Genomic DNA, 23953 nt, shown 5'->3' on the forward strand with positions numbered 1-23953 from the left:
GTACCATACTATTTTGATTACTATAGCCTTGTAGTATATTTTGAAGTGAGGGATTGTGATGCCTCCAGCTCTGTTCTTTATTCTCAGGATTGCTTTAGCTATTTGGGGTCTCCTGTTGCCCCAAATGAATTTTATGATTCTTTGTTCTATTGCCATGAAGAATGTCATTGGGATTCTGATTGGGATTGCACTGAATCTGTAGACTGCTTTATGTAGTATGGACATTTTAATTACGTTTATTCTTCCAATCCATGTGCATGGAATGTCTTTCCATTTCTTTATGTCATCATCAATTTCTTTCAAAAATGTCTTAGAGTTTTTATTGTATGGGTCTTTCGCCTCCTTGATTAAATTTATTCCCAGATATTTTATTCTTTTTGTTGTGATTGTAAATGGGACTGTGTTCTTGAGTTCTCTTCCTGTTAGTTCATTATTAGAGTATAGAAATGCAACTGATTTTTATAAGGTGATTTTGTACCTTGCAACTTTGCTGTAGTTGTCAATTATTTCTAATAGTTTTCTGATGGATTCTTTAGGATTTTCTATATATAAAATCATGTCGTCTGCAAAGAGCGAGAGTTTCACTTCTTCCTTGCCAATTTAGATACCTTTTATTTCTTTTTCTTGCCTAATAGCTCTGGCCAATACCTCCAGTACTATGTTGAATAATAGTGGCGAGACTGGGCACGCTTGTCTTGTTCCTGTTATCAGAGGGATGGCTTTCAGTTTTACCCTGTTGAGTATGATATTGGCTGTGGGTTTGTTGTATATGGCCTTTATTATGTTGAGGTACTTTCCTTCTGTACCCATTTTATTGAGAGTTTTTATCATAAATGGATGTTGAATCTTGTCAAATGATTTCTTTGCATCTATTGAGATGACCATGTGGTTTTTATTTCTCAATTTGTTAATGTGGTGTATCATATACACTGATTTGCAGATGTTGAACCTTCCCTGTGTCCCTGGAATAAATCCCACTTGATCATGGTGCACAAACCTTTTAATGTATTGCCATATTCGGTCTGCCGATGTTTTGTTCAGGATTTTTACATCTATGTTCATCAGTGATACTGGCCTGTAATTTTTCTTCTTTGTGTTGTCCTTGTCTGGCTTTGGGATCAAGGTGATGCTGGCCTCTTAGAATGTGTTAGGAAGTGTTCTGTCTTCTTCAATTTTTTGGAATAATTTGAGAGGATACGTGTTAAATCTTCTTTGAATGTTTGGTAGAATTCTCCAGAGAAGCCATCTGGTCCTGGACTTTCACTTTTTGGGAGTTTTTGATTGCTGTTTCAATCTCTTTACTTGTGATTGGTCTATTCAGATTCTCTATTTCTTCTTGATTCAGTTTTGGGAGGTTTTATGAGTCTAAGAATTTATCCATTTCTTCTAGATTGTCCAAGTTGTTGGTATATAGTTTTTCATAATATTCTTTCATAATCCTTTGTGTTTCTGTGTTATCTATTGTAATTTCTCCTCTTTCATTTCTTTTTCTTTTTCCTTTTTCTTGGTGAGGAAGATTTGCCCTGAGCTAACATCTGTTGCCAATCTTTTTTTTTTGGCTTGAGGAAGATTAGCCCTGAGGTAACACCTGTGCCAGTCCTCCTCTACTTTGTATGTGGGATGCCTCCACAGCACAGCTGATGAGTGGAGTAGATCTGCACCCAGGATCCGAACCCCTGAACCTGGGTCACTGAAGTGCAGCATGCGGAACCTTTAACCACTCAGCCACCAGGCCGGCCCCCTCTTCTTTCATTTCTAATTTTATTTATTTGAGCCTTCTCTCTTTTTTCCTTAGTTAATCTGGTTTGTCAGTTTTGTTTATCTTCTCAAAGAACAAGCTTTTGTTTTTTTTTTTTTTTTGGTTTCAATTTCATTTATTTCTGCTCTAATTTTTATTATTTCCATCCTTCTGCTGACTTTGGCTTGCTTTGTTCCTTTTCTAGTTCTGTTAAGTGTAGCTTAAGATTGCTTATTTGAGCTTTTTCTTGTTTGTCAAGGTGGGCCTGTATTGCTAGGAATTTCCCTCTTAGGACTGCTTTTGCTACATACAGTTGGTATGGTGTATTTTCATTTTCATTTGTCTCCAGATATTTTTTGATTTCTCCTTTAATTTCTTCAATGATCCATTGGTTGTTCAGTAGCGTGTTGTTTAGTCTCCAAGTATTTGTCACTTTCCCAGCTTTTTTCTTGTAGTTGATTTCCAGTTTCATGGCATTATGGTTGGAAAAGATGCATGATATGATTTCAATCTTCTAAAATTTATTGAGGTTTGCCCTGTTTCCAAACATATGGTCTATCTTTGAGAATGTGTATTCTTCTTTTTTTGGAAGAAATGTTCTATATATATATATATATATACCTATTAAGTTCATCTGGTCTAGTTTTTCATTTAATTCCTCTATTTCCTTGTTGAAATTCTATCTGGATGATCTTTCCATTGATGTAAGTGGAGTGTTGAGGTCCCCTACTATTATAGCGTTGCTGTTAATTTCTCCTTTTAGGTCTGTTAATAGTTGCTTTATGTACTTTGGTGCTCCTGTTAGGTGCATATATATTTATAAGTGATATGTCCTCTTTGTGGAGTGTCCTTTCTATCATTATATACTGCCCCTCTTTGTCTCCTATTGCCTTTTTTATCTTGAAGTCTACTTTGTCTGATATAAGTATGGCAACACCTGCTTTCTTTTGTTTGCCTTTAGCTTGGAGTATCATCTTCCATCCCTTCACTCTGAGCCTGTGTTTGCCTTTAGAGTTGAGATGTATTTCCTGGAGGCAGCATATTGTTGGGTCTTGTTTTTATAATCCATCCAGCCACTCTGTAGATCTTTTGATTGGAGAATTCAATCCATTTACATTTATACGAGGGCTTAATACTACTATTTTATCACTTTTTTTCTAGTTGTTCAGTATTCCCTTGTTTCTTGTCCCATGTATTTCTGACTGCCAATTCACTTTGGTGGTTCTCTATGATGGTTTTCTCAGTTTTCTCTTTATCATTTGTATCTCTGTTCTAATTTCTTGTTTTGTGGTTACCATGAGGTTTGTATCAAAGATCTTGTAGATGAGATAGTCCATTTTCTGATAGCCTCTTATTTCCTTAGTCTAAGCAACCAACCTGCTCAATTTTGATTCTACTTCAAGCAGTTTCTCCTTAGTGTGAGCTCCTGTCCTAGAAGGGAGCCCACCACCTTCAAACTTCCTTAGGCCATTGGAGTGGCAAATCCTCGTTTTCAGCTTCTGTTCTCAAACTGACTTACTATCCTTTCCAGTGAACAGCTGGGTGTTATTTGGGGGTTCTTCTATTCTCAAGTTTGTCAGATAGCCTCCCTCACCATTGTTGCTTCCTTCCGCTTCCCTCCACATACATACTAATACCATCCAGGCCTTGTGGTTGTACATAGTATGTTCATAATTGTTTGTATTTTGTGGTTTTAGTCATACCCTATTATGTAGTATTTGGTTTTGCTACCTAATGCTGTTTTTATTTGACACTTTGGAGATTGAAAACCTATTTTTTTTGCTGCCATTTCCCCAGAATCCTTGATTCTTTTTATTTCTTACTGAGATTCTCCATCTGTTCACTCATTATGCTTATATCTTCCTTTAACTCCTAAGTATATCTATTGTAGCTGCCTTAAAGCCCTTGTCTGCTACTTGGAACATCTGGGTTGTTTAGGATCTGTTTTTACTGACTATGTTTTTCTTGATTATGGGTCACAGTTTCCTGATTCTTCCCATGTCTAGTCATTTTTTTAACTGAATATTGAAAATCATAAATGATACAATGTAGAGATTCTAGAATTCTGTTATGTTCTTCTGAAGAGCGATTTTTATTAACTTGGTTGGATTCAAACTGCAAACTCTGCTCTCAGTGGGAAGCAACTAAACTCTCTGCTCAGTCCATCCAACTTCTAGCTGCTGGTATCCTGCTGAGCCTCCTGGGTCTCTCCTCAACACAGTGATCAGCCAAGGATTTTGGAATACTTTATATTAAGATTTTGGAGTTCACCCTCTCTGCAGCAACCTCTCTTCCAAGATTTTCCCCCATCTTTCTGGCTATTCTGCCAGCACCTAACTCTGTCCTCTGAAACCTCAAGGCAATAAAGCTCTGGCTTTCTGCTGCCCAAGCTGTGTGGATTGGGGCGTGCCCTCAGGCAAAAAACCCTAACCACTTATATCTTACCCATTATAGTTCTTCTTTCAAGGACAGACTTATGCAGTTTCTGCCAGTTTTTGGAAGTTCTCTGGTACCTTCAAATACTTGTTTTTAATATTTTATGCAGATTTTATAATTATTATCTGTGGCGGATGAATCCTGGCCAAACTATTCTACCACAGCCTAAATATTATTTTTGATTAGAAAATAAAAACTTCAGGGGCCAGCCCGGTGGTGTAGCAGTTAAGTGCACATGTTCCACTTCGGCGGCCCAGAGTTCACTGGTTCGAATCCTGGGTGTGGACATGGCACCGCTTGGCAAACCATGCTGTGGTAGGAGTCCCACATATAAAGTAGAGGAAGATGGGCATGGATGTTAGCTCAGGGCCAGTCTTCCTCAGCAAAAAGAGAAGGACTGGCAGCAGATGTCAGCTCAGGGCTAATCTTCCCCCAAAAAAAAAAAAAAGAAAAGAAAAACTTCAAATTTATTTTTTAAAAAAATGTGGGGGCTGGCCCATTGGCGTAGTGGTTAAGTTTGCACGTTCTGCTTCAGTGGCCCAGGGTTTGCTGTTAAGATCCCTGGTGTGGACCTACACACTGCTCATTGAGCCATGATGTGATGGCATCCCACATACAAAAGAGAGGAAGACTGGCACAGATCTTACCTCGGCAACAATGTTTCTCAAGCAAAAAGAGGAGGATTGGCAACAGATGTTAGCTCAGGGTCAATTTGCCTCACCAAGAAAAAAAAAAAGTGTGTGTGTGTGTGTTAACTGGGTGTTTTTAGCTGCCTGATCCTGTGACATGATGAATAAAACAGTTTTAGAAAATAACCAGGGGCCGGCCAAGTGGCACAGTGATTAAGTTCATACATTTCACTTCAGCGGCCCTGGGTTCGCTGGTTCAGATCCTAGGTGCAGACCTATGCATTGCTTGTCAAGCCATGCTGTGGCAGGCATCCCACATATAAAGTAGAGGAAGATGGGCACAGATGTTAGCTCAGGGCCAGCCTTCCTCAGCAAAAAAGAGATGGGTTGGCAGCAGACAGTAGCTGAGGACTAATTTTCCTCAAACCAAAAAAAAATGAAGAAAAGAACCAGAAGTTTTGCAAAGGCAGTTAACCTGAGTTAGAGGGGACCTGTATATGTCTTTAGTCATTTATTCCAAATAATCCATAATTTCCAAATATATCCATATTCCAACTCATACTCCTAAGAAGCAGTGGGATTTGTAGAAGCCTTACCTGCCATTGACAGGCCAGGTACGGGTGATGTCACTCACGTAGCAAGAAGACTCACAACCTCCATCCAGCAGCACCATTTCCCCATCCTGAAACAAAAGGAAGACAGGTCAAAATAGGTGATCTCATGATTGTCAGTTGTTTCTTCTTCTAAGGTAAGCTCTTTGTGCCTTTCATTTTATTTTTTTTAAAAAGGCACTAATTTGAAGGAGACTAATCTTCCCTGGTTCCTTCTCACAAAAAACAGCATCTAAATTTTTCAAATGAATTCACACTAGTTCAAGAAAGCTACCATTGCATAGTGGTTAAGTTTGGAACCAGACTGCTTGGGTTTGAGTTACTGGGTGTAAATATCAGCACATCACAAATGTTACCATTATCACTATTAATTTTAAAAAAGTCCTATATAAGTTGGTATCCAGGGCCTTATTCAACTACAATTATCCATAAACATTTAACTGTAGAATATCACTTCCCCTTCTGCTCCCCATCAAAATACATGTGGAGAAAAAAGAAAACTTTGGGTAAATTTCAATCTTACTGCTTGCCATGTTATATAGAAATTATCAATCTATGCCTCTGAAAACAGGGCATATCTTATTTTTATCTAAATAAGCACAGAACTTGGCACACAGGAGTATAATGGTCAAATAAGCGCATATATAGTAATGGCAACCTTGAAGAAGGGATGTGGTTTTTGTTTCTGGCAAAATGATAGAATAAATTTCCTGTTAGAAAACAACTAGATCCTGGATAAAAAATATATTTTATGAAAAGCTGACATTACACAAGGTAAGAGATATCTTAAAGACTTTTTCTCTCTTGAAAAAAGACAACCCAGAACTGAAACTAGAGCTGGGAGTAGTGATAAGGTAAGTGTTACAGTATATAGGAAAGGAGGTGTTGCCCCGAGATCCTGTAGCAAAGTAGGGAAAATGAACGGGAGAGCCCTACATTAATCCAGGACACTCATAGGAGATAAAAGGACCATAGGTTGCTAGGACACATTTGGCTTCTGGCAAAAGCATATGCAAATAACCTTTGGAGGAAATTTCCTCCAAATTTGGGCCTGCACAATTTCCAAAAAAATCATCAAGCAAGCATAAGCTCATAATCAAAGGTCTTCAAGCACACAAGGAGGTAGGTCACTAGGAGTGAAGAGTTAACAGGAACAACAAATACCAAATTTAGATCTTCCAGGACTTCAGACAATGGAATTATCAGATATAGAAAGCAATTATGAAATGTTTAAAGGGATAAAGAATGGAATCACAAAGATTAATAAGCAACAAGAGAAAAACAAAAATAACTATGTAGATTTGAAAGGAACCAAATGAAAATAGAAAAACAACTGCTGAAATAAAACACTCAATATGGATGGTTGAAGTGGTAGATTAGACAACTGAAGATAAAGTTTCCGGGAAGAGAGACTTACCAAAATCCCCTAGAATGTGAGAGAGAGAGACAAGTAAATGTAAATACAAAAGAAAGGTTAGCTTACTCAAAACAGAAAGAAGTCTAACATACATCTAACTGACCTCCTTGAAGGACTGAATAGAGAGAATGTAGGAGAGATGATATCTAAAGAAATAATGTCTGAGAATTTCCTAGAACTGATGAAGACATGAATCCACAGATACAGGAAGGAAAAGATATCATAATAAGAATACATAAAAATATATGTATTTATATAGTAAATACTGAGAAATACCAAAGAAATCTTAAAGCAGCCAAAAAAAAAAAAAAAGAGTAGAGGGGTGAAAGAGTAAAGCAGCCAAAACAAAAGAGATTTCTCTTAAGGAATGATAGTGGGGTTTTTTTGTTTGTTTGTTTGTTTTTATCAGCAACAGTGAAAGTCAAAAGAAAGGAGAATAACACATTAAAACTGATGACTGAAAATAACTGTCAATCTAGGATGGTTTTCTTGGCATAGCCATCTTTCAAGAATGAAAATGAAATAGATAGTTTGGCTAAACAAACAGTTTAACAGCAGCAGACCTTCATCTAAAGGATGCTCTTCAGGTAGAAGGAAGGTGATCCCTTCAGAAAGCCATCTAAGATGTAAGAAGAAAAGGTGAACATGTGGGTAAAATCTAAATAAGCTGTCAGAAGGGTTCTGCTTTGACCTGTTCCTGAGGACTCCATATAGCTGTAGGAAACTTAGAGGCAGAAACACAGGGCAGCCTGTACTCTCTGACGACACTTCTGCCAGCTGCCTACTACTTGGTCCACACCAGAGCCCTTCCAGATGCCCCAATAGGACGCTACATTTCTCACCACTTGTTGATGACCTTGCCTACTGACTTCAGTAGAAGGGGCCCTTATAAACTTTCAGATAACCAAAGCCAGACCATGACCCAGAAGTTCTCAACTTACTTTCTTATGCGCCATTTATCCAGTAATGAAATATCAATACTTTTCTCTCTATATATAAAGCTAGATTTGCACTTGCTCTCCAGTTTTTCAAGAATGAACATTGTTTAAGAATAGACACATGGGTGGTAAAACTATGAAGAAAAACAAAAAAATGATTAAAACAAAAGTCAAGATGGTAGGAGTGGAAAGGGAGATGTGCTTGAGATGGCCCAGGGAACTTCTAAGGTACAAGTAATGTTCTTTTTATCCTTGATGGTGGATACATGGCTGTTCATTTTATTATTACTATTATTTTTAAATGGTACATTACAGCTATTGTTTTTAATATATATTTAACAACTTAAAAAACTTGTAGAATATAATGAAAATGAGAAATTTATCCTCAAATACTCATAATTAGAAAAGAAGAAAGGATGAAAATTAATGAGTTTAGAATCCAATTTAAGAAGCCAGAAGAAGAACAAGAGAATAAACACAAAGAGTAGAGGGGTGAAAGTAATAAAGACAAGAGTATAGTGTAATGAGATAGTAAACCAAGACAAAACAGCATTAATAATGTGAAAATTGGTTTTAAAAGACTAATAAAAACCAATAAAACTCTTTCTTTCTTTTTCTTTTTGAGATTTCTTTTTTTAGCCAATGTTGTTGAGGTATTATGTATACACGGTGAAGTGCACAGATCTTATGTATACAGCGTTAAGCCAGTTTTGTTGAATGCATACACCCATGCAACCACACCCTCATACCCCTTCCCAGTCAAGCCCCCATCAGAAGCAACCACTGATCTCAATCAGAAGGCTGCAACTTGCCAACACCTGTTTTATTTCTTGACCTGGCTAATGTTACACGGGTGTTCACTTTATAAGGACTCATTAAACTGTTCCTTTATATTTTAAGTACTTTTCCAGTAGTACGTACATTTTACAATAAGAAATGTTAAAAAAAAGTAAAAAAAAGCCTAGTATAGGAAAGAAATTGAATCATACTTAAAAAATCCACAAGGAAAATTTCAGGCCCAAAAAGTTCTACCCAATTTTCAAGAAATGGATTCAAATTATTTCACAATATTAAAGAAAAAAATTATTCACTTTATGAGCTTGGTTTGACCTTGATATGGAAATCAGAAGAAGACAGTATGAGAAAAATTATAAGCCAATCTCTCTTATGAACACAGATCAGAATATCCTAAACAACATTTTAGGAAGTTGAAACTAGTTGTGCTAAAAGATAAGATGCTTAATTTCACTGGTAATGGAAATTAAGACCACAATGAGATACTGTTTTATAGCAACTAAAATGGTGGAATTTAAGAAGTGTGATAATATCAGACGATGGAGAGGATGTGGTCAACAAAATTATACACTGCTGCTAGGAGTGCAAACAGATAGAAATACTTGGGGAAAAATTTGTATTAACTTACCATACTTATGAGTAAAAAAAAAAGTTAAGCTCCAAAAAACTACATATAGCAGTATATAATTTTTATATAGCTCATAAACAAGCAGAACTAACTAATATTGTTTAGGGACTTGTGTATATGTGACAAAACTATTTTAAAAAATCAAGAGAATGACAAACAAAAAATTGAGGATGCCAGTTAAGTTACCTTTGGGAGGGAGTCAGCTGGATGGCACAGCATAGGGGTACATAAGTAGATGCAAGGTATGGTAATGTTCTAGTTCTGGAGTTGAGGGATTGGTTTATGGGTATTCATGTAAAAAGAAATTACGCTGTATAATTTACATGTTTGTTACATTTATTCTTTTGAATTTACTGAAAATTGAAATAGATAATTAAGAGTAGACAATAAAGGAACGCACAATTCTTGTACAATCACTTGGGAGAGAAAACCATAAAAGATACGTTCCCTCATAGCTAATACGGTATTCTTAAAATCAGTCTGCTCCCAAAATATGCTTGGCCCACTGATGCCACAAGTCCTCAGAGAAGGAGTGTTATAAAATGAAATGGGCAGAGGCTTTAGAGTGATATACTTGGCTTTGCACTAAGTTGCCTAATTCTTTTAAGTTTATTTTCCTCATCTATTAAACAGGCATGTTAATAACTGCTCCTATCTCACAGTGCTAATGTGAGGACCAAATGAGATAATGTCTGTAAAAAGCATTTTATAAACTATGAAGTGCTTTATAAGTGGCAGTTACTTTGTGAAAGCTGAAGGTCAGGGGACCATGAGGTTAGTGAGTTTTCTACTAGGGCATCTGGACTCAGAGGAAGCAGCACTGAAGGTATTTGTGTACCTTGATGAGTTGATTATTCTTCACATAGTGCAAAGTGTTTGATCGATTACCTCCAGCAACCACAGGTGGGTAGGCTAAGATGTCTGCGCCACGGGCCCGGCATTCAAATTCAAACTGAAAAACAACACCAAAGTATGACTGAACACAAGATTTCCTTAGGGCAGCCTCAGCCCAGGCTTTCTTCAACAGCCCATACCTCCATTCAAGTACTTAAGTCATTAGTGGAAAATTATTCATAATTTCTAACCAAACTTTTTATGCTGTAATTTCAGTCCATTTCTTTTATTCTCATTCCAATCCAGTTTTTCACCCTTACTAATAAATCTGTTCTTTTCTTCTGAGTGCTCTAAATTTCCTATGATTTTCAAAGTTAAGCCCAGAAGAGGACAGAGATAACCCACGATCAAGGCTGACCACAGAGATACAGTCATATAAAGTTACTGTTCGTTTATTCTTATTTAGATAAACACTGGCATAAGGCTTGTATTTTTAACAACAGCTCTAAATTACTAATTTCAACCTTTCAAAAAGCTACCACCCTATGTGCCTAGGAAAAGTGAAAAAGGAAGCTAGGCAAATGGTAAGTTTACTAATTTCACTATGTCCTAGGATGGAGCTGGAGACTGGCGAGTGTCTGTCACTACCTATAGCACGACCCCAGATCCCCAGATTCTCTTCCTTTACATTTACCTGAACAGTATTAGTATTCTCATCTCATATTCGTTTAAGACTTTCCCTCTTCATCTGTTCTACTTTGCAATTTTCTTCATTTAATTGTAGCCCTGCATGTTTTAGACTCATCCAATAAATTATCAGTGACATTTAAGAACCAAATCCTCTGCACAGATGTCCTGGTCACTTCCATGAAAGCCAAGTGGACTCCATCTGCAAATCAATGAAATTACTTTACATTTGCCTCCAACAAGAGTTTTCCAACCATTTAAAGCTCACCTTAGCATAAAGAAAGCCTTCCTCCACAGGGGCTTTACTGGCAAACATGGTCTCTATGACAGCCTGCAAAGAGAAAGGAGGATGAAAAGAACACAGTCTCATCTTAACTATATTGCTTACTCAAACATTCAAAATACTGGAGCTCAAATGAAAAGCACCCTTCTCCCCAGTTTTGTTGATCTTAAGTTGTGACTTTGTGGGCATGATAATATAGATTTCAGAAGGGAAAAATACTGCTTTCAGGAATATTTGATGCCAAGATTTAGTGGAAGTGTACCCAATCTTCCCACTCAGAATATACACTGTATGCTAGAATAAGCTACATGGAAACACATTTGTAATCCAATTACACATTTATGTAATCCAATGTCTCTATTGCCCTGGAATGTATCAAATTATGGATTGAATGGTCCCAACCTCAGCACTATTGACATTTTGAGCTAGATAACTCTGTTGTGGGGAAGTGTCCTGTTCAATGTAGGATGCCAGCAGCACTCCCAAATTGTGATAATCAGACATTGCCAAATGTCCTCTGGGGGACAAAACTGCCCCCAGTTAAGAAGCACTGCACTATAGCATAAGCACTTTAATTAATTCTCTGTGATAGCCACACTACATGTGTCTGTTTTTCCTATTTTTATAAGCATACATGTTTATAATTCACCACTGTACCTCGTTACCAAAAGGATGTTGATTAGCATACACAGATTCATAAACCATTACAAGAGAATGTAAATTCACGGTTGAGTTAAAGAAAAGCAAGGCTTGGGGTGAATGGAGCTCAAAAAAATAAAAGTGCACACATACTGCCCTTCACAGTTATTAGGCTACTGTGGATGGGCTACACATTTGTTCCTGTTTTCTATCAGCCAATGTGACAAGGGAAATCCTGTCAGCCATATAATTTCCAAGTCTGCGAGATAAAAACAAATCAGTTGCACAGGGATATGACTATAGATACTATAACTAGAAAGGAATTTCTCTCAAGTTGCTACATTCTGAGAGTGAATGCATGGAATGCGTGAAGGAGTGGTTTAAATAACATTTCTCAATACAAGATAATGACATGACCACAAAGCTCAGTAGAATAAAAAGCAAAGGGGGTGGCAGCGGGAACACCTGCATCGCTGCTCCCTTTCTCATTCTGATCTCCCTCAAATGTAGAGAGCCCTTTCCTGACCACTCTATCTAAATTAGCATTTCACATCACACATTATCCCCTTCCATTGCTTCATTTTTCTTCACAGCATTTAATTCCACCTGACTATATAGCTTAAGTTGGTTTATTGTCTCTCCTCAACTAGACTGAGGGCAGGGACACATGGATAGCCTATTTTGCTCACCACTGTCTCCTTAGAACCTAGAGCAGTGCCTGGCACCATAGTAGATACTCAATAAATATCTGCTGTATGAATCAGCAACTAAAATTAGTTAAAGGATACTTATTTTTTCTTATATACAAATGTTGATAAATAGTTTGCACTACACTTTTAGCGTGAAGCTAAAATGACCAAAAAGAAAAAAGGAAAAAGTGTGGTAGCTCTAGTGAGGCTCATTCACTTAAAAGAGGGACTTGTCTTTTTATTAATTTCCTTTCAAACCTTTATGGAACAGCAGAGAGAATTTTTGAAGTCAAGGCCCTTTCACACTGCTATGCAGACTAAATATGACAGAAAAGTTCCTCTTCCTTCCTGGTGGTCAAATGCCTGACCTTGCTTTACTTTTTTCCATTATGAACGTGCCTCCTATCAACCCATTTCTTCACAGATGATTTCAGGTATTTATGGTAATGGTTCAAATGCCACCTTTCCTTACCATGTGTGTGATGCCCTTCCACTAAAGATCAATGGGCAGACTTTATGACTGCCACTTCTTACTGGGGTTGTCTTGTCATAATGTACCCCATACTCTCCCAATCAACACTTGACCCCCTTACTTAACTAGGTACTACTTAAATGTTTGTATTTTGATTCTTTAAAAATGTACAAGGGTTTTTTTTTGCATTTCACTGTGCATCTCATAATCAGAACACATCATGAATGGATACTGTAACAGCTTATAGAAAAGGGAAAGTGGAGAGAAAAAGCATTTCAGGAATTATTTCATAAAGGTTTTATATGTGTGTCTCCACATGGGCGTGATGTGAGAGTAGGGAGACTGTGCCATTTGGAAACGAGGGGAAGTGCACTCCAGGCAAAGGGATGGCATGACAGTATGGCCTATCTTGAAAGCTCAGTAGGGCTAGAGTGTCAAGCACATATGGAATAAGAAGAAGAGATGAAGCTAGAACGGTAGACAGAAGAGGCCAGATCATGAAAGGCCTTACATGAGCATATTGAAATTTAATCCTAAAAACACGGAGCCAACAAAAAACTTTAAGTAGGAGGACAGTCAGATTTATAAAGATCACTCTGGGTAGGGTACAGTTAGACTTAGGCAATAATGGAAGCAAGGAAACAGCAAAGGGATAGGAGGTGGCCCACCGTGCTAGGCACAGGCCAAAATAACACAGCTTGGTAGGTAAACCCAGGTCTGTCTGTTTTCCACTACACTATTCTGCCTCCCCAGGAGTGGACTTGGGGGGTGGTTAATTAGATATAAGGGTTGGGGAAAAGCATTTGTCTAGATAACTTCTATATTTCTATCTAAGGTAGCTGGGTAATGTTGCTATTATTAACCATGAAAAAGAATATGCGAGGAGAGTCAGGTCCGGTTGAGGGCAGAGCACAAATTTAGATAATCATGGGAAATTAAGGTAGAGATGTCCAGGAGGTAGGCTATATGCTCAGCCATAGGAGAGATCCGACCTGGACAAAGTCTGACTCCTTCCTCACTTTTCCTTCTGCCTACGTATTCTACCAACTCTATGCCTGTAAGAGTTACTTAACTCTGATGGCAAGGTCCTTTACTTAAACCAAATCAGACTGCAACAAAATCCAATTGATCAGTAGCACACAGGCACAAATTATATTTGGCTTGTCCCCTAAAAGAAGGGCAACTTTCATTTGGGCTAACAATACAATTACAGTATAATTGAATAATTATTCAATTCCTCAAGAATTTAAGGAAATTACTTTGCCCAAATATCCAAAAATCTTACAGAAACATTCTGGCCAGAAGTGGGAACACTTAAGGAACACAATCACTGGCAGCTAGTTGTTCATTAAGAAAAGTAAGGCCAAATTCCATCTCCCTGTCTGATGTCATTACTGGGTTGGTAGATAAAGAGAGTATCATAGACTTAATACTTCTAAATTTTAGCACAACACTTAAAATAGTCTTAGGATAACAGTGTGGACAAGTGAGAGAAGTATGGATCAGAATACTCCTAGGTAAGGGCTGCCCTCGTGGTGCAGCGGTTAAGTTCGAACATTATGCTTCTCAGCGGCCCAGGGTTTGCTGGTTTGGGTCCCAGGTGCAGACATGGCACTGCTTGGCAAGCCATGCTGTGGTAGGCGTCCCACATATAAAGTAGAGGAAGATGGGCACAGATGTTAGCTCAGGGCCAGTCTTCCTCAGCAAAAAGAGGAGGATTGGCAGCAGATGTTAGCTCAGGGCTGATCTTCCTCAAAAAAAAAAAAAAAACAAAAAAAAACCCTAGGTAGATTTATAACTGATTTTGCACCTTATCCAAAGACATCTGATCACTGGACTGGGATCAATTCCTCTGGAGCCCTCAACATTATTCCACAGATCTGTTCTTAGCTTCTTCTCTTGCTCATCTTAAAATTCAATGATTTGGGGGCTGGCCCCATGTCTGAGTGGTTAAGTTCATGTGCTCCACTTCGGTGGCCCAGGGTTTCACCAGTTCAGATAGGCGCAGACATGGCACCACTCATTAGGCCATATTGAGGCGGCGTCCCACATATCACAATTAGAAGGACCCACAACCAAAAAAATATACAACTAAATACTAGGGGGATTTGGGGAGAAAAAGCAGAAAAAGAAAAAAAAAGAAGATTGGCAACAGTTAGCTCAGGTGCCAATCTTTAAAAAAAAAAAAATCAATGATTTGAAGGAAGACAAAGACATATGCTTATAACATTTGCAATTAGTCTTTGCTGGTCCAGCTGTGGCTGGAGCACTGGACACTGTACTTGAAGAAGGACCCTGACAAACCAGAGCACATACAGAGGACGGTTACCAAAATAGGGACCATAACATATGAGGAAGAGTTAAGGAAAACAAGAATGTTGCACTTTGGGAAGATCAAAGGGAGAACACAGAAGAGCCTTCAAATGTTTGTGTGCTGTGATGCTGTGAGGTTAAATCCAGCAGGCCGGGAATTAGCCTGAGCTGTTTTGCTAAAGTTCCTGCCTGGCACTGATTCTGGTCAAGGCCTGAAACATACTGATTAACAGTGTTGAGAGGAGTGTCAGAGCAGCTTATATCAGCTTGTCAGTATTAATAACAGTGAGATTAATGGCTTGTACTTGGTTTCCGTGAGACCTCTGAAGGCATTTGCTGTTACATAGCAGGAATGTGCCTATGTGACCAAAACCCCAAAATCGCTAGCTGAGGTTCCATTTTGGGCTCCCTGGTTCTGAGGTGTTCTGTGTGTGTATATGTGATTCCTGATCCATGAGAGAAAATGCATCCTGCCCAGCCCATACTGAGACGGGACATGAGGAGCCTGCACCTGGCTTCTCTGGACCCTTGTGTGAGACAGCCATTGTCTGTGACAGGTATTCCTACTTTAATGCTGTTGCTATACTGTACTCTTTTCCTATAATAAATTGCAGATTTACAGCATTGTCATTTTGAGTCCTATGAGTCTTCTTTAGCAGTCAAATTGCTTAACTGCTACTATTATTGCAGTTATCATAAGGAAAGGAAATAAAATTAATTTATGCTGTTACAAGGAGAAACAACTAAGATCATGGGTAAAAGATACTAGAAGGCAGATTTACTTTGCCTTGTAAGGTATTGAGCAAGTCTCCAGACATGTTCACTAAACACTGAGGTAGAAGCCAGATGTTCATCTGCTGTGAGACAAATTCATTGGGTACACAACCTTAAGGTGCACTCTGAACCCTAAGAGCTGAGATTCTTTTTTTTTTTTTTTTGAGGAAGATTAGCCCTGAGCTAAGTGCTGCCAATCCTCCTCTTTTTGCTGATGAAGACTGGCCCTGAGCTAACATCCGTGCCCATCTTCCTCTACTTTATATGTGGGACGCCTACCCAGCATGGCTTGCCAAGTGGTGCCATGTCCGCACCCAGGATTCGAACCGGCAAATCCCAGGCTGCCGAGAAGCAGAACATTCGAACTTAACTGCTGCGCCACCAGGCCAGCCCCTGAGATTCTCTTAATTTGGAAACAAGTTTTTAGTAGGACTATATACCTGTGATGTCAGCTTCCCAGCGATCTGCATTCGCTCAATTTCTGCAGGAGATTTGACCAGCCGGAGGCGCTGTACCAGCTGGTGGACAGCCCGAACCTTGTTCTTGCTCCTGGCTTTGACCTCAGTCACCTGCTGCATGTAGTCAGAGTGAAGCTGTGCATGAGAGGGCCTCATCCAGTCATACCAAACCATATTTGTCTCAGCTTAAAATAAGAAGCCAAAAAATAAATTTAAAATAAAACTAATAGCAACAACAAGAAATATCACCTGTCACAATGACCTTAACAAGGGTCAAAACTACAAAACCTGTAGTGAGGAACTCTAAAGGGTTGAACACAAACTCTCTCAGGGCTGAAGTAACTGAAGGGTTTGATCATAAGTCATTGGAAGGCCATTCTCTGGAAATGGCAAGATTTTCTGGGACTGAATATACAGCTTTTCTGCCCCTAAACTTCAGTGTTCTTTACAAAGATGACAGATGGGACTAAAGCTTTATTCAAGTTTTGATTTTATGTATTATTTATTAACTGTTAAAGAGCAATTATAAAAATTGTTCTCCCCATCACAATTGAGCTAGAGGCATTACTGATTAATTGAACAAAAAACGACAGAAAGTACTCAGATCATGACCTTATGGTTAAAAGTTTTCCATCCCTTAACAAAAAATTTCAGTATAAGTGAAAGGAGGTTCTTCTCTTATTTAGGAACAATTATTCATAGCTTTAGAAACACTATAGCCGATAACAAGTGTTAATCCACACTTGTCCAGGAAATCTCTCCTTTTCCATCTGCCATGTATTATCATTTTAGACAATCACGGTTCACCTTTTAATTTTAGAGACCCAAGGAAACGGTCTATATTTGCCTGAGACATAAGATAAGAAGGCTCATCATGAAAATGCTTTGCACTTACACCAAGTCTCCATTTGTTCCTTTAGTTTCTTTCTGACAGTAGTCTACGAGGGGCATTCCCAACAATCTAAGTCTGAAGGGCTGTATGTTTTACACAAAGTACTTTGGGACAGAAGAGGGGAAAAAGAATCCTAAAAATTTTGATTGGATATGTATTAGTGATACAATCTCCTAAATATTTTCATTTTAAAATAAAAATGGTTTTAAATGTACATTACATGTGAAACATTAATTCTATTCTTAATATAAATTTAACTGTTGTAATTTTTTAAAAGTAAAACAGCCTCTACTACCTGTCATCAGTGTATGAAATCATAGCCCACCTTTTCTAGGTTTTTAAATTTTTAAATAAATATGATTTCATTAATCTTTTCCTTTGCTTAGTGCTTTTATCTAATAAACCACTAACATTAAGAATGGTGAATGAGAACTGCTTTTGAAAAATACATTTTATGTAAGATTTTAATAATACTGGGTTAACGAAATTTAGACTGTAGAACATGACAGCCAGCAACTAATTCAAGAAATAAAAAAGCTACAAAGAAAATGATTCTGTGTCCCAAATTTGTGAAGACTTTGAAGATATAAGAAAGTTCCACTAGTTTAGTTGGGTATTTATCTCTATAAAATAGGAAATATTAGTATAAAGTAAAAGAATTCAAACATATTGGAACTTACAATTCAAATGAGTATTTTCTTTCAAAGAAGTCCTTGTAGGAAACAAGTCCTATTTGATTGTTGTAAACAATTTTGGAATTATGTTTTAGAAACTAAGTTCACAAATGGTTTATACATCACGCAAATCAGGCTAAAATTTCACATTATTTTGGTCTAAAATCAGTATTTTTCACCTTGATCATGCAGCTTATTTACCAAATTTGGCTCTAAGTGACTTTTGGATACTTTAAAAAATAAAACACTTCCCAGAGCTGTAGATTTACAAGAATCACTAAGGACAGTTTATAATATAGTGTAGGTTCTGAGAAGTTCCAGAAAAGGAATTCAAAACATTCTGAGTGATCATAATTCACTAGAATAAACATAGAGAAAGTGACTATTTTGAAGGGCAAGAACTCAATTGCACATATGAATCACCTGAGAGTCTTGTGAAAATGCAGTTTCTGCTTTAGTAGGTAGGAGTGGGGGCCTGAGATTTTACAGTCTCACTATCTATTACGCATTTGTAATTGGAATATGCATCACCAGGTCATTCTGATGCTGTGATGATGGATCACCCTTTGAGAGTATTGCCTCCTTTTGAAGAGTTGGCAAAAGCAATAAGATAAGAAGCAGTGGTCAAGGGTAAATAGACTGGTCAGTAATCTTGAAGTGGCCCATGCCCATCATCCACCATAAAAAGAAATTCTCTCTCTGGGATTTCAAACTAGGATAGTTAACAGTCTCTGTGAATGAATAACCTAATGAAGATTTAGCAAATGAATAAATGAAATCATTAAAGTAGCGCAGTCTTGTGGAAAAGACTTACGTTCCTTTCATGGTGTTCAGGGAAGCATTGCTACGACAATCATTTTAGAAAATTAAGACCTTTGTCTAAATAGGCAAGGAAGGTCTTAATGGCAATCTGACCTGTGGTTTGACTTCTGCTCCCATTTGTTACCTTTCAGTTTCGGTACCAGATGTTGAAATTCTTCCAGCGTGTACGCTTCGTCCACTCCAGTTAGAGCTATTGCTCCATCAGTGCCAGATCGTGGGCCATCCCAAAGTTCTCGACTGGGGTCTCTCCGAGGCACAAACAGCATAGCCTTGTGTGCTGGTAACTGCTTGCCAGGGAGGCTTTGAAGGACCAGAATGCTATCGGGCTCTTGGAATCCACACAGGTACAGAAAATTGTTGTCTTGGTGGAAAGTATAGGGGATATCATTGCTCATGTAATATGTAGGGTTGGACAGCAGAACCACTGTCTGGTCTGTCCCACTCTGCCCTTGTGCTTCCTTGTGGATCAGAGACATTAGTTTGTGTCTGCGAAGTGCATATTCCACCTGGGATAGTCCTGGCGTCACCTCCCCTAGAAACGACAAATAACAGTGACACTTTGCATTTCTATAGTGCCAACGTACTTAAGGTAGCTTAATATTAGACGGAGACACTCAAGTTCATTTCTTCAATTTATGCTAAATCTTCTCAGAGCACAGGAAGAATTAAGGAGAAAACCCAGGTTTCAAATTTCTATTCCACTGTAAAAATTCAGAAAAAAATGATAGTTAAATGTGGTCCTACCTGAAAACTGGGATCATGACTCCTTAAGATCTCTTCCAGCTCTTTGGTTCATTCTTTTATTCATTCAATCAAATATTTACTGAACATTAATATGTGGGAGGCATTGTTAGGCATATAATCAAAGTTTCCCTGAAATTTTAATACGTAAGGTGAGGAGAAGAATCACATTATCCGTGTATGACTTCCCCAAAAGAATGTAAGCTCCAAGAAGACACAGATTTTTATATGTTTGCTCAATGTTATATTCCCAGTGCCTACAATAACAACTGGAATATAGTGGGCACTTGATAAATATTTGTTAAATAATCTGCAGTTTTTAATATATTAGCATTTAAGACCAAAAAGCTTTCCCCAATTTCAAGAACTAGAATAAGTTTCTCCTTCTGAATCTCCAAAGAATAATAATACCTTTCTAATAGGACTTTTTACTCTCTACTTTGTATTAACAGTGAACTGGGTATCCACAACCTCCTTGAGGGTCATGGCCATCTCTGTACTCTCCAAAAACTCTAATAATATTATCTACCTCTTTGCGCTGTCATGAAAATCAAATCTGATGAAGTATGTGGTTCTTAAGAATTGAGGGGCTGGCCCAGTGGCACAGCGGTTAAGTTCACGTGTTCCACTTCTCAGCGGCCCAGGGTTTGCCGGTTCGGATCCCGGGTGCAGACATGGCACCGATTGGCACATCATGCTGTGGTAGGGGTCCCACATATAAAGTAGAGGAAGATGGGCATGGATGTTAGCTCAGGGCCAGGCTTCCTCAGCAAAAAAGAGGAGGACTGGTAGTAGTTAGCTCAGGGCTAATCCTCCAAAAAAAAAAGAAGACTCCCTAAAGAATCTTTTGAAAGTTATGGATTCATTCTGTTTGCTAAAGTGCATGTAGGCACATAGAAGCTTTTGACATACAATTTTTTTTTTTTTTTTTAAGATTTTATTTTTTCCTTTTTCTCCCCAAAGCCCCCCGGTACATAGTTGTGTATTCTTCGTTGTGGGTTCTTCTAGTTGTGGCATGTGGGACGCTGCCTCAGCATGGTCTGATGAGCAGTGCCATGTCTGCGCCCAGGATTCGAACTGACGAAACACTGGGCCGCCTGCAGCGGAGCGCGCGAACTTAACCACTCGGCCACGGGGCCAGCCCCGACATACAATTTTTTTTTAAGAGATTTTATTTTTCCTTTTCCTCCCCAAAGCCCCCGGTACATAGTTGTGTATATTTTTTTAATTGTGGGTCCTTCTAGTTGTGGCATGTGGGATGCCGCCTCAGCAGGTCTGATGAGCGATGCCATGTCCACGCTCAGGATCTGAAACAGTGAAACCCTGAGCCACCGAAGTGGAGCGCAAGAACTTAACCACTCGGCCACAGGGCCGGCCCCTGACATACAATTTCAAGAGTCTGTGATTCCCTTAAGCCTACCCAAAAAACCCAGATTAAGAACCTCTGTTAAGAAGTGTTATGTATTCTTAATATTAGTACCTAGCAGACTGCCTGGCTGCTGGCCCAGTGATGACTGGGTGAATATTTCCCTTCTGAAATGGAAATTATGCCTGCTTTCACTTCAGGTTCCAAAGCAAAAGAATTACTAAAACAATCACTCACAAAATCTATATCCTTTGGCCTACACTTAGTAATAATAATAGTAAGACAACATCTAACATCTACTGAACGCCTACTATGTGCTTGATACCATTCTAATTATTTACATGTATCAACTCATTTAATCCTTACAATGACTCTATGACTCTATTATCGTTCCCTGCGGTAGCCAGTCTCCACATGCAAGTATGGAAAGATAGCCATGAAACACTGCTGTCTGGAATAGTTACAGAACCAGATGGATAATATGATCCCGTTTATGTTCAAAAAAAAAAAAAGAGAGAGAGAAAAGAATTTAGAAAAGAATCAATTTTTACAGTGGTAATCTCGGGAATAAGATAAGACTGAATTTTTTTATTTAACACGCTTTTTTACATTATTTGAACGATGTTTCAATGAGTATATACTTTTATAATTAAAATCCCAAATAAAGAGAAAAGGAGGCTAAAAAAGGGAAACCATGGACAGTCCATTCTATACTCATAATGTACAATGGCTCTCTGTTGTCCATTAGATCACATTCAGACTCTTAAGCTTAGATTTTAATGCTCTCTACCAGGTAACTCCAATTTATCCAGCCAACTCTTTTTTTTAACAGGTTTATTGAGATATAATTTACACACTATACAATTCATCCACTTAAAGTGTACAATTTAATGGTTTTTGGTATATTCACAGAATTCTGCAACTATTACCACAACTGATTTTAGAATATTTCATCGCTCCAAAAGAAACCCCATGCCCATTAGCGGTCACTCTCCATTTCCTCCCAATCTGCCCCAGCCCTTGGTAACCACTAATCTATTTTCTGTTTCTACGGATTCATCTATTGTAGAGATTTCGTATGAATGAAATCAAACAATATGTGGTGCTTGATGACTTGGCCAACTTTCTTCTAATCATTCCCCTAATTATTCTGAAATTAATTCCTTCTTATGTCTTACATAACTCCAACCTGTTCTTTCCCTATTATCTTGCTTACAATGTGTCCCCTTTCTGAAATTTCTTCTCCCTCCATAGCAATTCCTTTCCGAGATCTTGGGCTCAATATGTGTTGGTTTTTAGACTCTTCGCATTCAAAAAGCTTTCTTGATTAGCCCAGATCATGTTGATTTGTCCTTGTGAATTATTTTAAATTAACTATTTCATTTCCTATATACATACATCCTATAGTCTTTCAATAATTAAATATTCTTCCTCTTTTCCTTCGTTGTTTGACTCCTTGCTCCCCTTCCCTCCTACCCACATCAGCACCTTGCTGTTGTTTGTAATGTAGTATGTATCTTTTCCTATTTTTCTCAATACCCATATAATCATATACACATATACCTGCATTTAGGGCTTTGTGGGTCACTAGTGCTTTACAAAAATGGGATACTACGCACTCTTCTCTGTATCTTGATTTTCTAACTCAACAATACCTCAGAGATCTCTCCCACCAAGTCATCTGGCATAGCTTCAATTCATTCTGCTTGATGTCTCCACAACATTTCTTGGGGTGATGTATCATAACTTACTGATATATTTCCATACTGGTGAGCACTCATATTTTTCAGCTTTTTGCTTTAATAATAAAAATCTTTGTACTTATATCCTGGTACTCTTATGCACTATGTACTGGTGCTTTTATTTCTATGGGATAGTCCTAGGAAGAGAAACTGCTGGATCAAAGACCTCCGAATTTTCTTAGTACTCACATTCAGCACATATAACTCAGCTGTTGATGATTATTTTGGAAGTGTCTAGTTGTTTTATCTCTACATAGTTTATCTCTCCAGGAAATTCTGTAGTTCGCATTCTACTAATAAAATATTAATTTTTATGTAAGTTTTATTTATCTACATACAAAAAAATTACATTTTTATTGATGAAGTTGGTAAGAAATAAAAGAGATAAATAAGAGAGGGCCTTATAGGACAGTTTAAACCAGGCAAAGCAACAGTCAGTCCTAGAAGAGCTCACATCACATTTCTTTCTTTCACGATTGAGCTAAGAGTCCCCAAGGGCTCTTGGGCAGAATACTGAACTTTGTACCAGAGCCCAAGAACAGCTTACCTATTTAATCTCTCTGATAATTATTCATGTTAAGAGTGCCTCTGTTACCCAACATTGGAAACTTCCCAATTTACCCAAGCAGTAAATACTCTTTTATAAAAGCAGAGGCTGGTTATAATCGGTGGATTATCTGACCTTTCCCTCTTGTCTTTTCACTTTCTCCTTCTCTGTGCTTTTCTTTTGGTTATTTCACAGCTACAGTCCATGTAATGAAACTAAATAAAAAGTCAATTCATTTTGTCTTTTTGTCTCACAATTTTAATGACTTTAATTAATCTATGTGTTATCTCTCATTTTCATTAATAACAGAGTATACATATACATATGTTAGGAAATACATCTGAAAAAAGATATAATTATTTGGAAATCAAAGCAGGATTGGAAAATCATCTTTTATATCCTTCAAAGTATTCCTCTTTGCTGAATCCAATTTCATAGAAATGACTATATAAGAAATATTTAAAACACTAGCTACATTTTCCCAGTCTTATGAATTATCAACATTATGGAGTGATCATTAACTAAATGCTTCCAAACTTCTGAAATCTCAAAGTGACACAGAACTCTTGGTCATGACAGAAAAATTATCCAAGGAAAAAGATACCTTTTCTTACCATTTGAAGAAGGAAAAAAAAAGGTGTGATAAAGCAATGAACTTTAACCCTAAAAGTAAACCTGGCAGTTGTTATGGCCTTTGATCATAGAACTAACCATTATAGTCAATCTGGCCTGAATTTCTTCTGATAAAACTGTATCTGAATAGACATTCTGGCAACTGTCACATTGTAAAGTATTAAGAAACAAAGTCAGCATTTTATATTGTGGAGT

The 23953-nt window shown here is 37.8% G+C and overlaps 1 protein-coding gene across 10 annotated transcripts in view; it reads right to left on the reverse strand.

Annotated features, from left to right (window-relative positions):
* XPNPEP3 (X-prolyl aminopeptidase 3) overlaps positions 1 to 23953 on the reverse strand; it is a 66108-nt gene that overhangs the window by 19764 nt on the left and 22391 nt on the right. For all 10 annotated transcript variants that reach the window (XR_006533335.2, XR_001400923.3, XR_001400922.3 and 7 more), the window contains 5 exons: positions 18854 to 19261; positions 16324 to 16526; positions 10982 to 11044; positions 10031 to 10144; positions 5400 to 5485 (listed from right to left, as the gene is read on the reverse strand). Coding sequence is in view for 7 of the 10 variants with exons in the window: in XM_014858985.3 (XP_014714471.3) it covers positions 5400 to 5485; positions 10031 to 10144; positions 10982 to 11044; positions 16324 to 16526; positions 18854 to 19261 (874 nt within the window). In the remaining 3 variants the exon portion in view is untranslated. The remainder of the gene's footprint in view (positions 1 to 5399; positions 5486 to 10030; positions 10145 to 10981; positions 11045 to 16323; positions 16527 to 18853; positions 19262 to 23953) is intronic.

Source organism: Equus asinus, chromosome 4, assembly GCF_041296235.1.
Source record: "Equus asinus isolate D_3611 breed Donkey chromosome 4, EquAss-T2T_v2, whole genome shotgun sequence".
NCBI classification, from domain to species: Eukaryota; Metazoa; Chordata; class Mammalia; order Perissodactyla; family Equidae; genus Equus; species Equus asinus.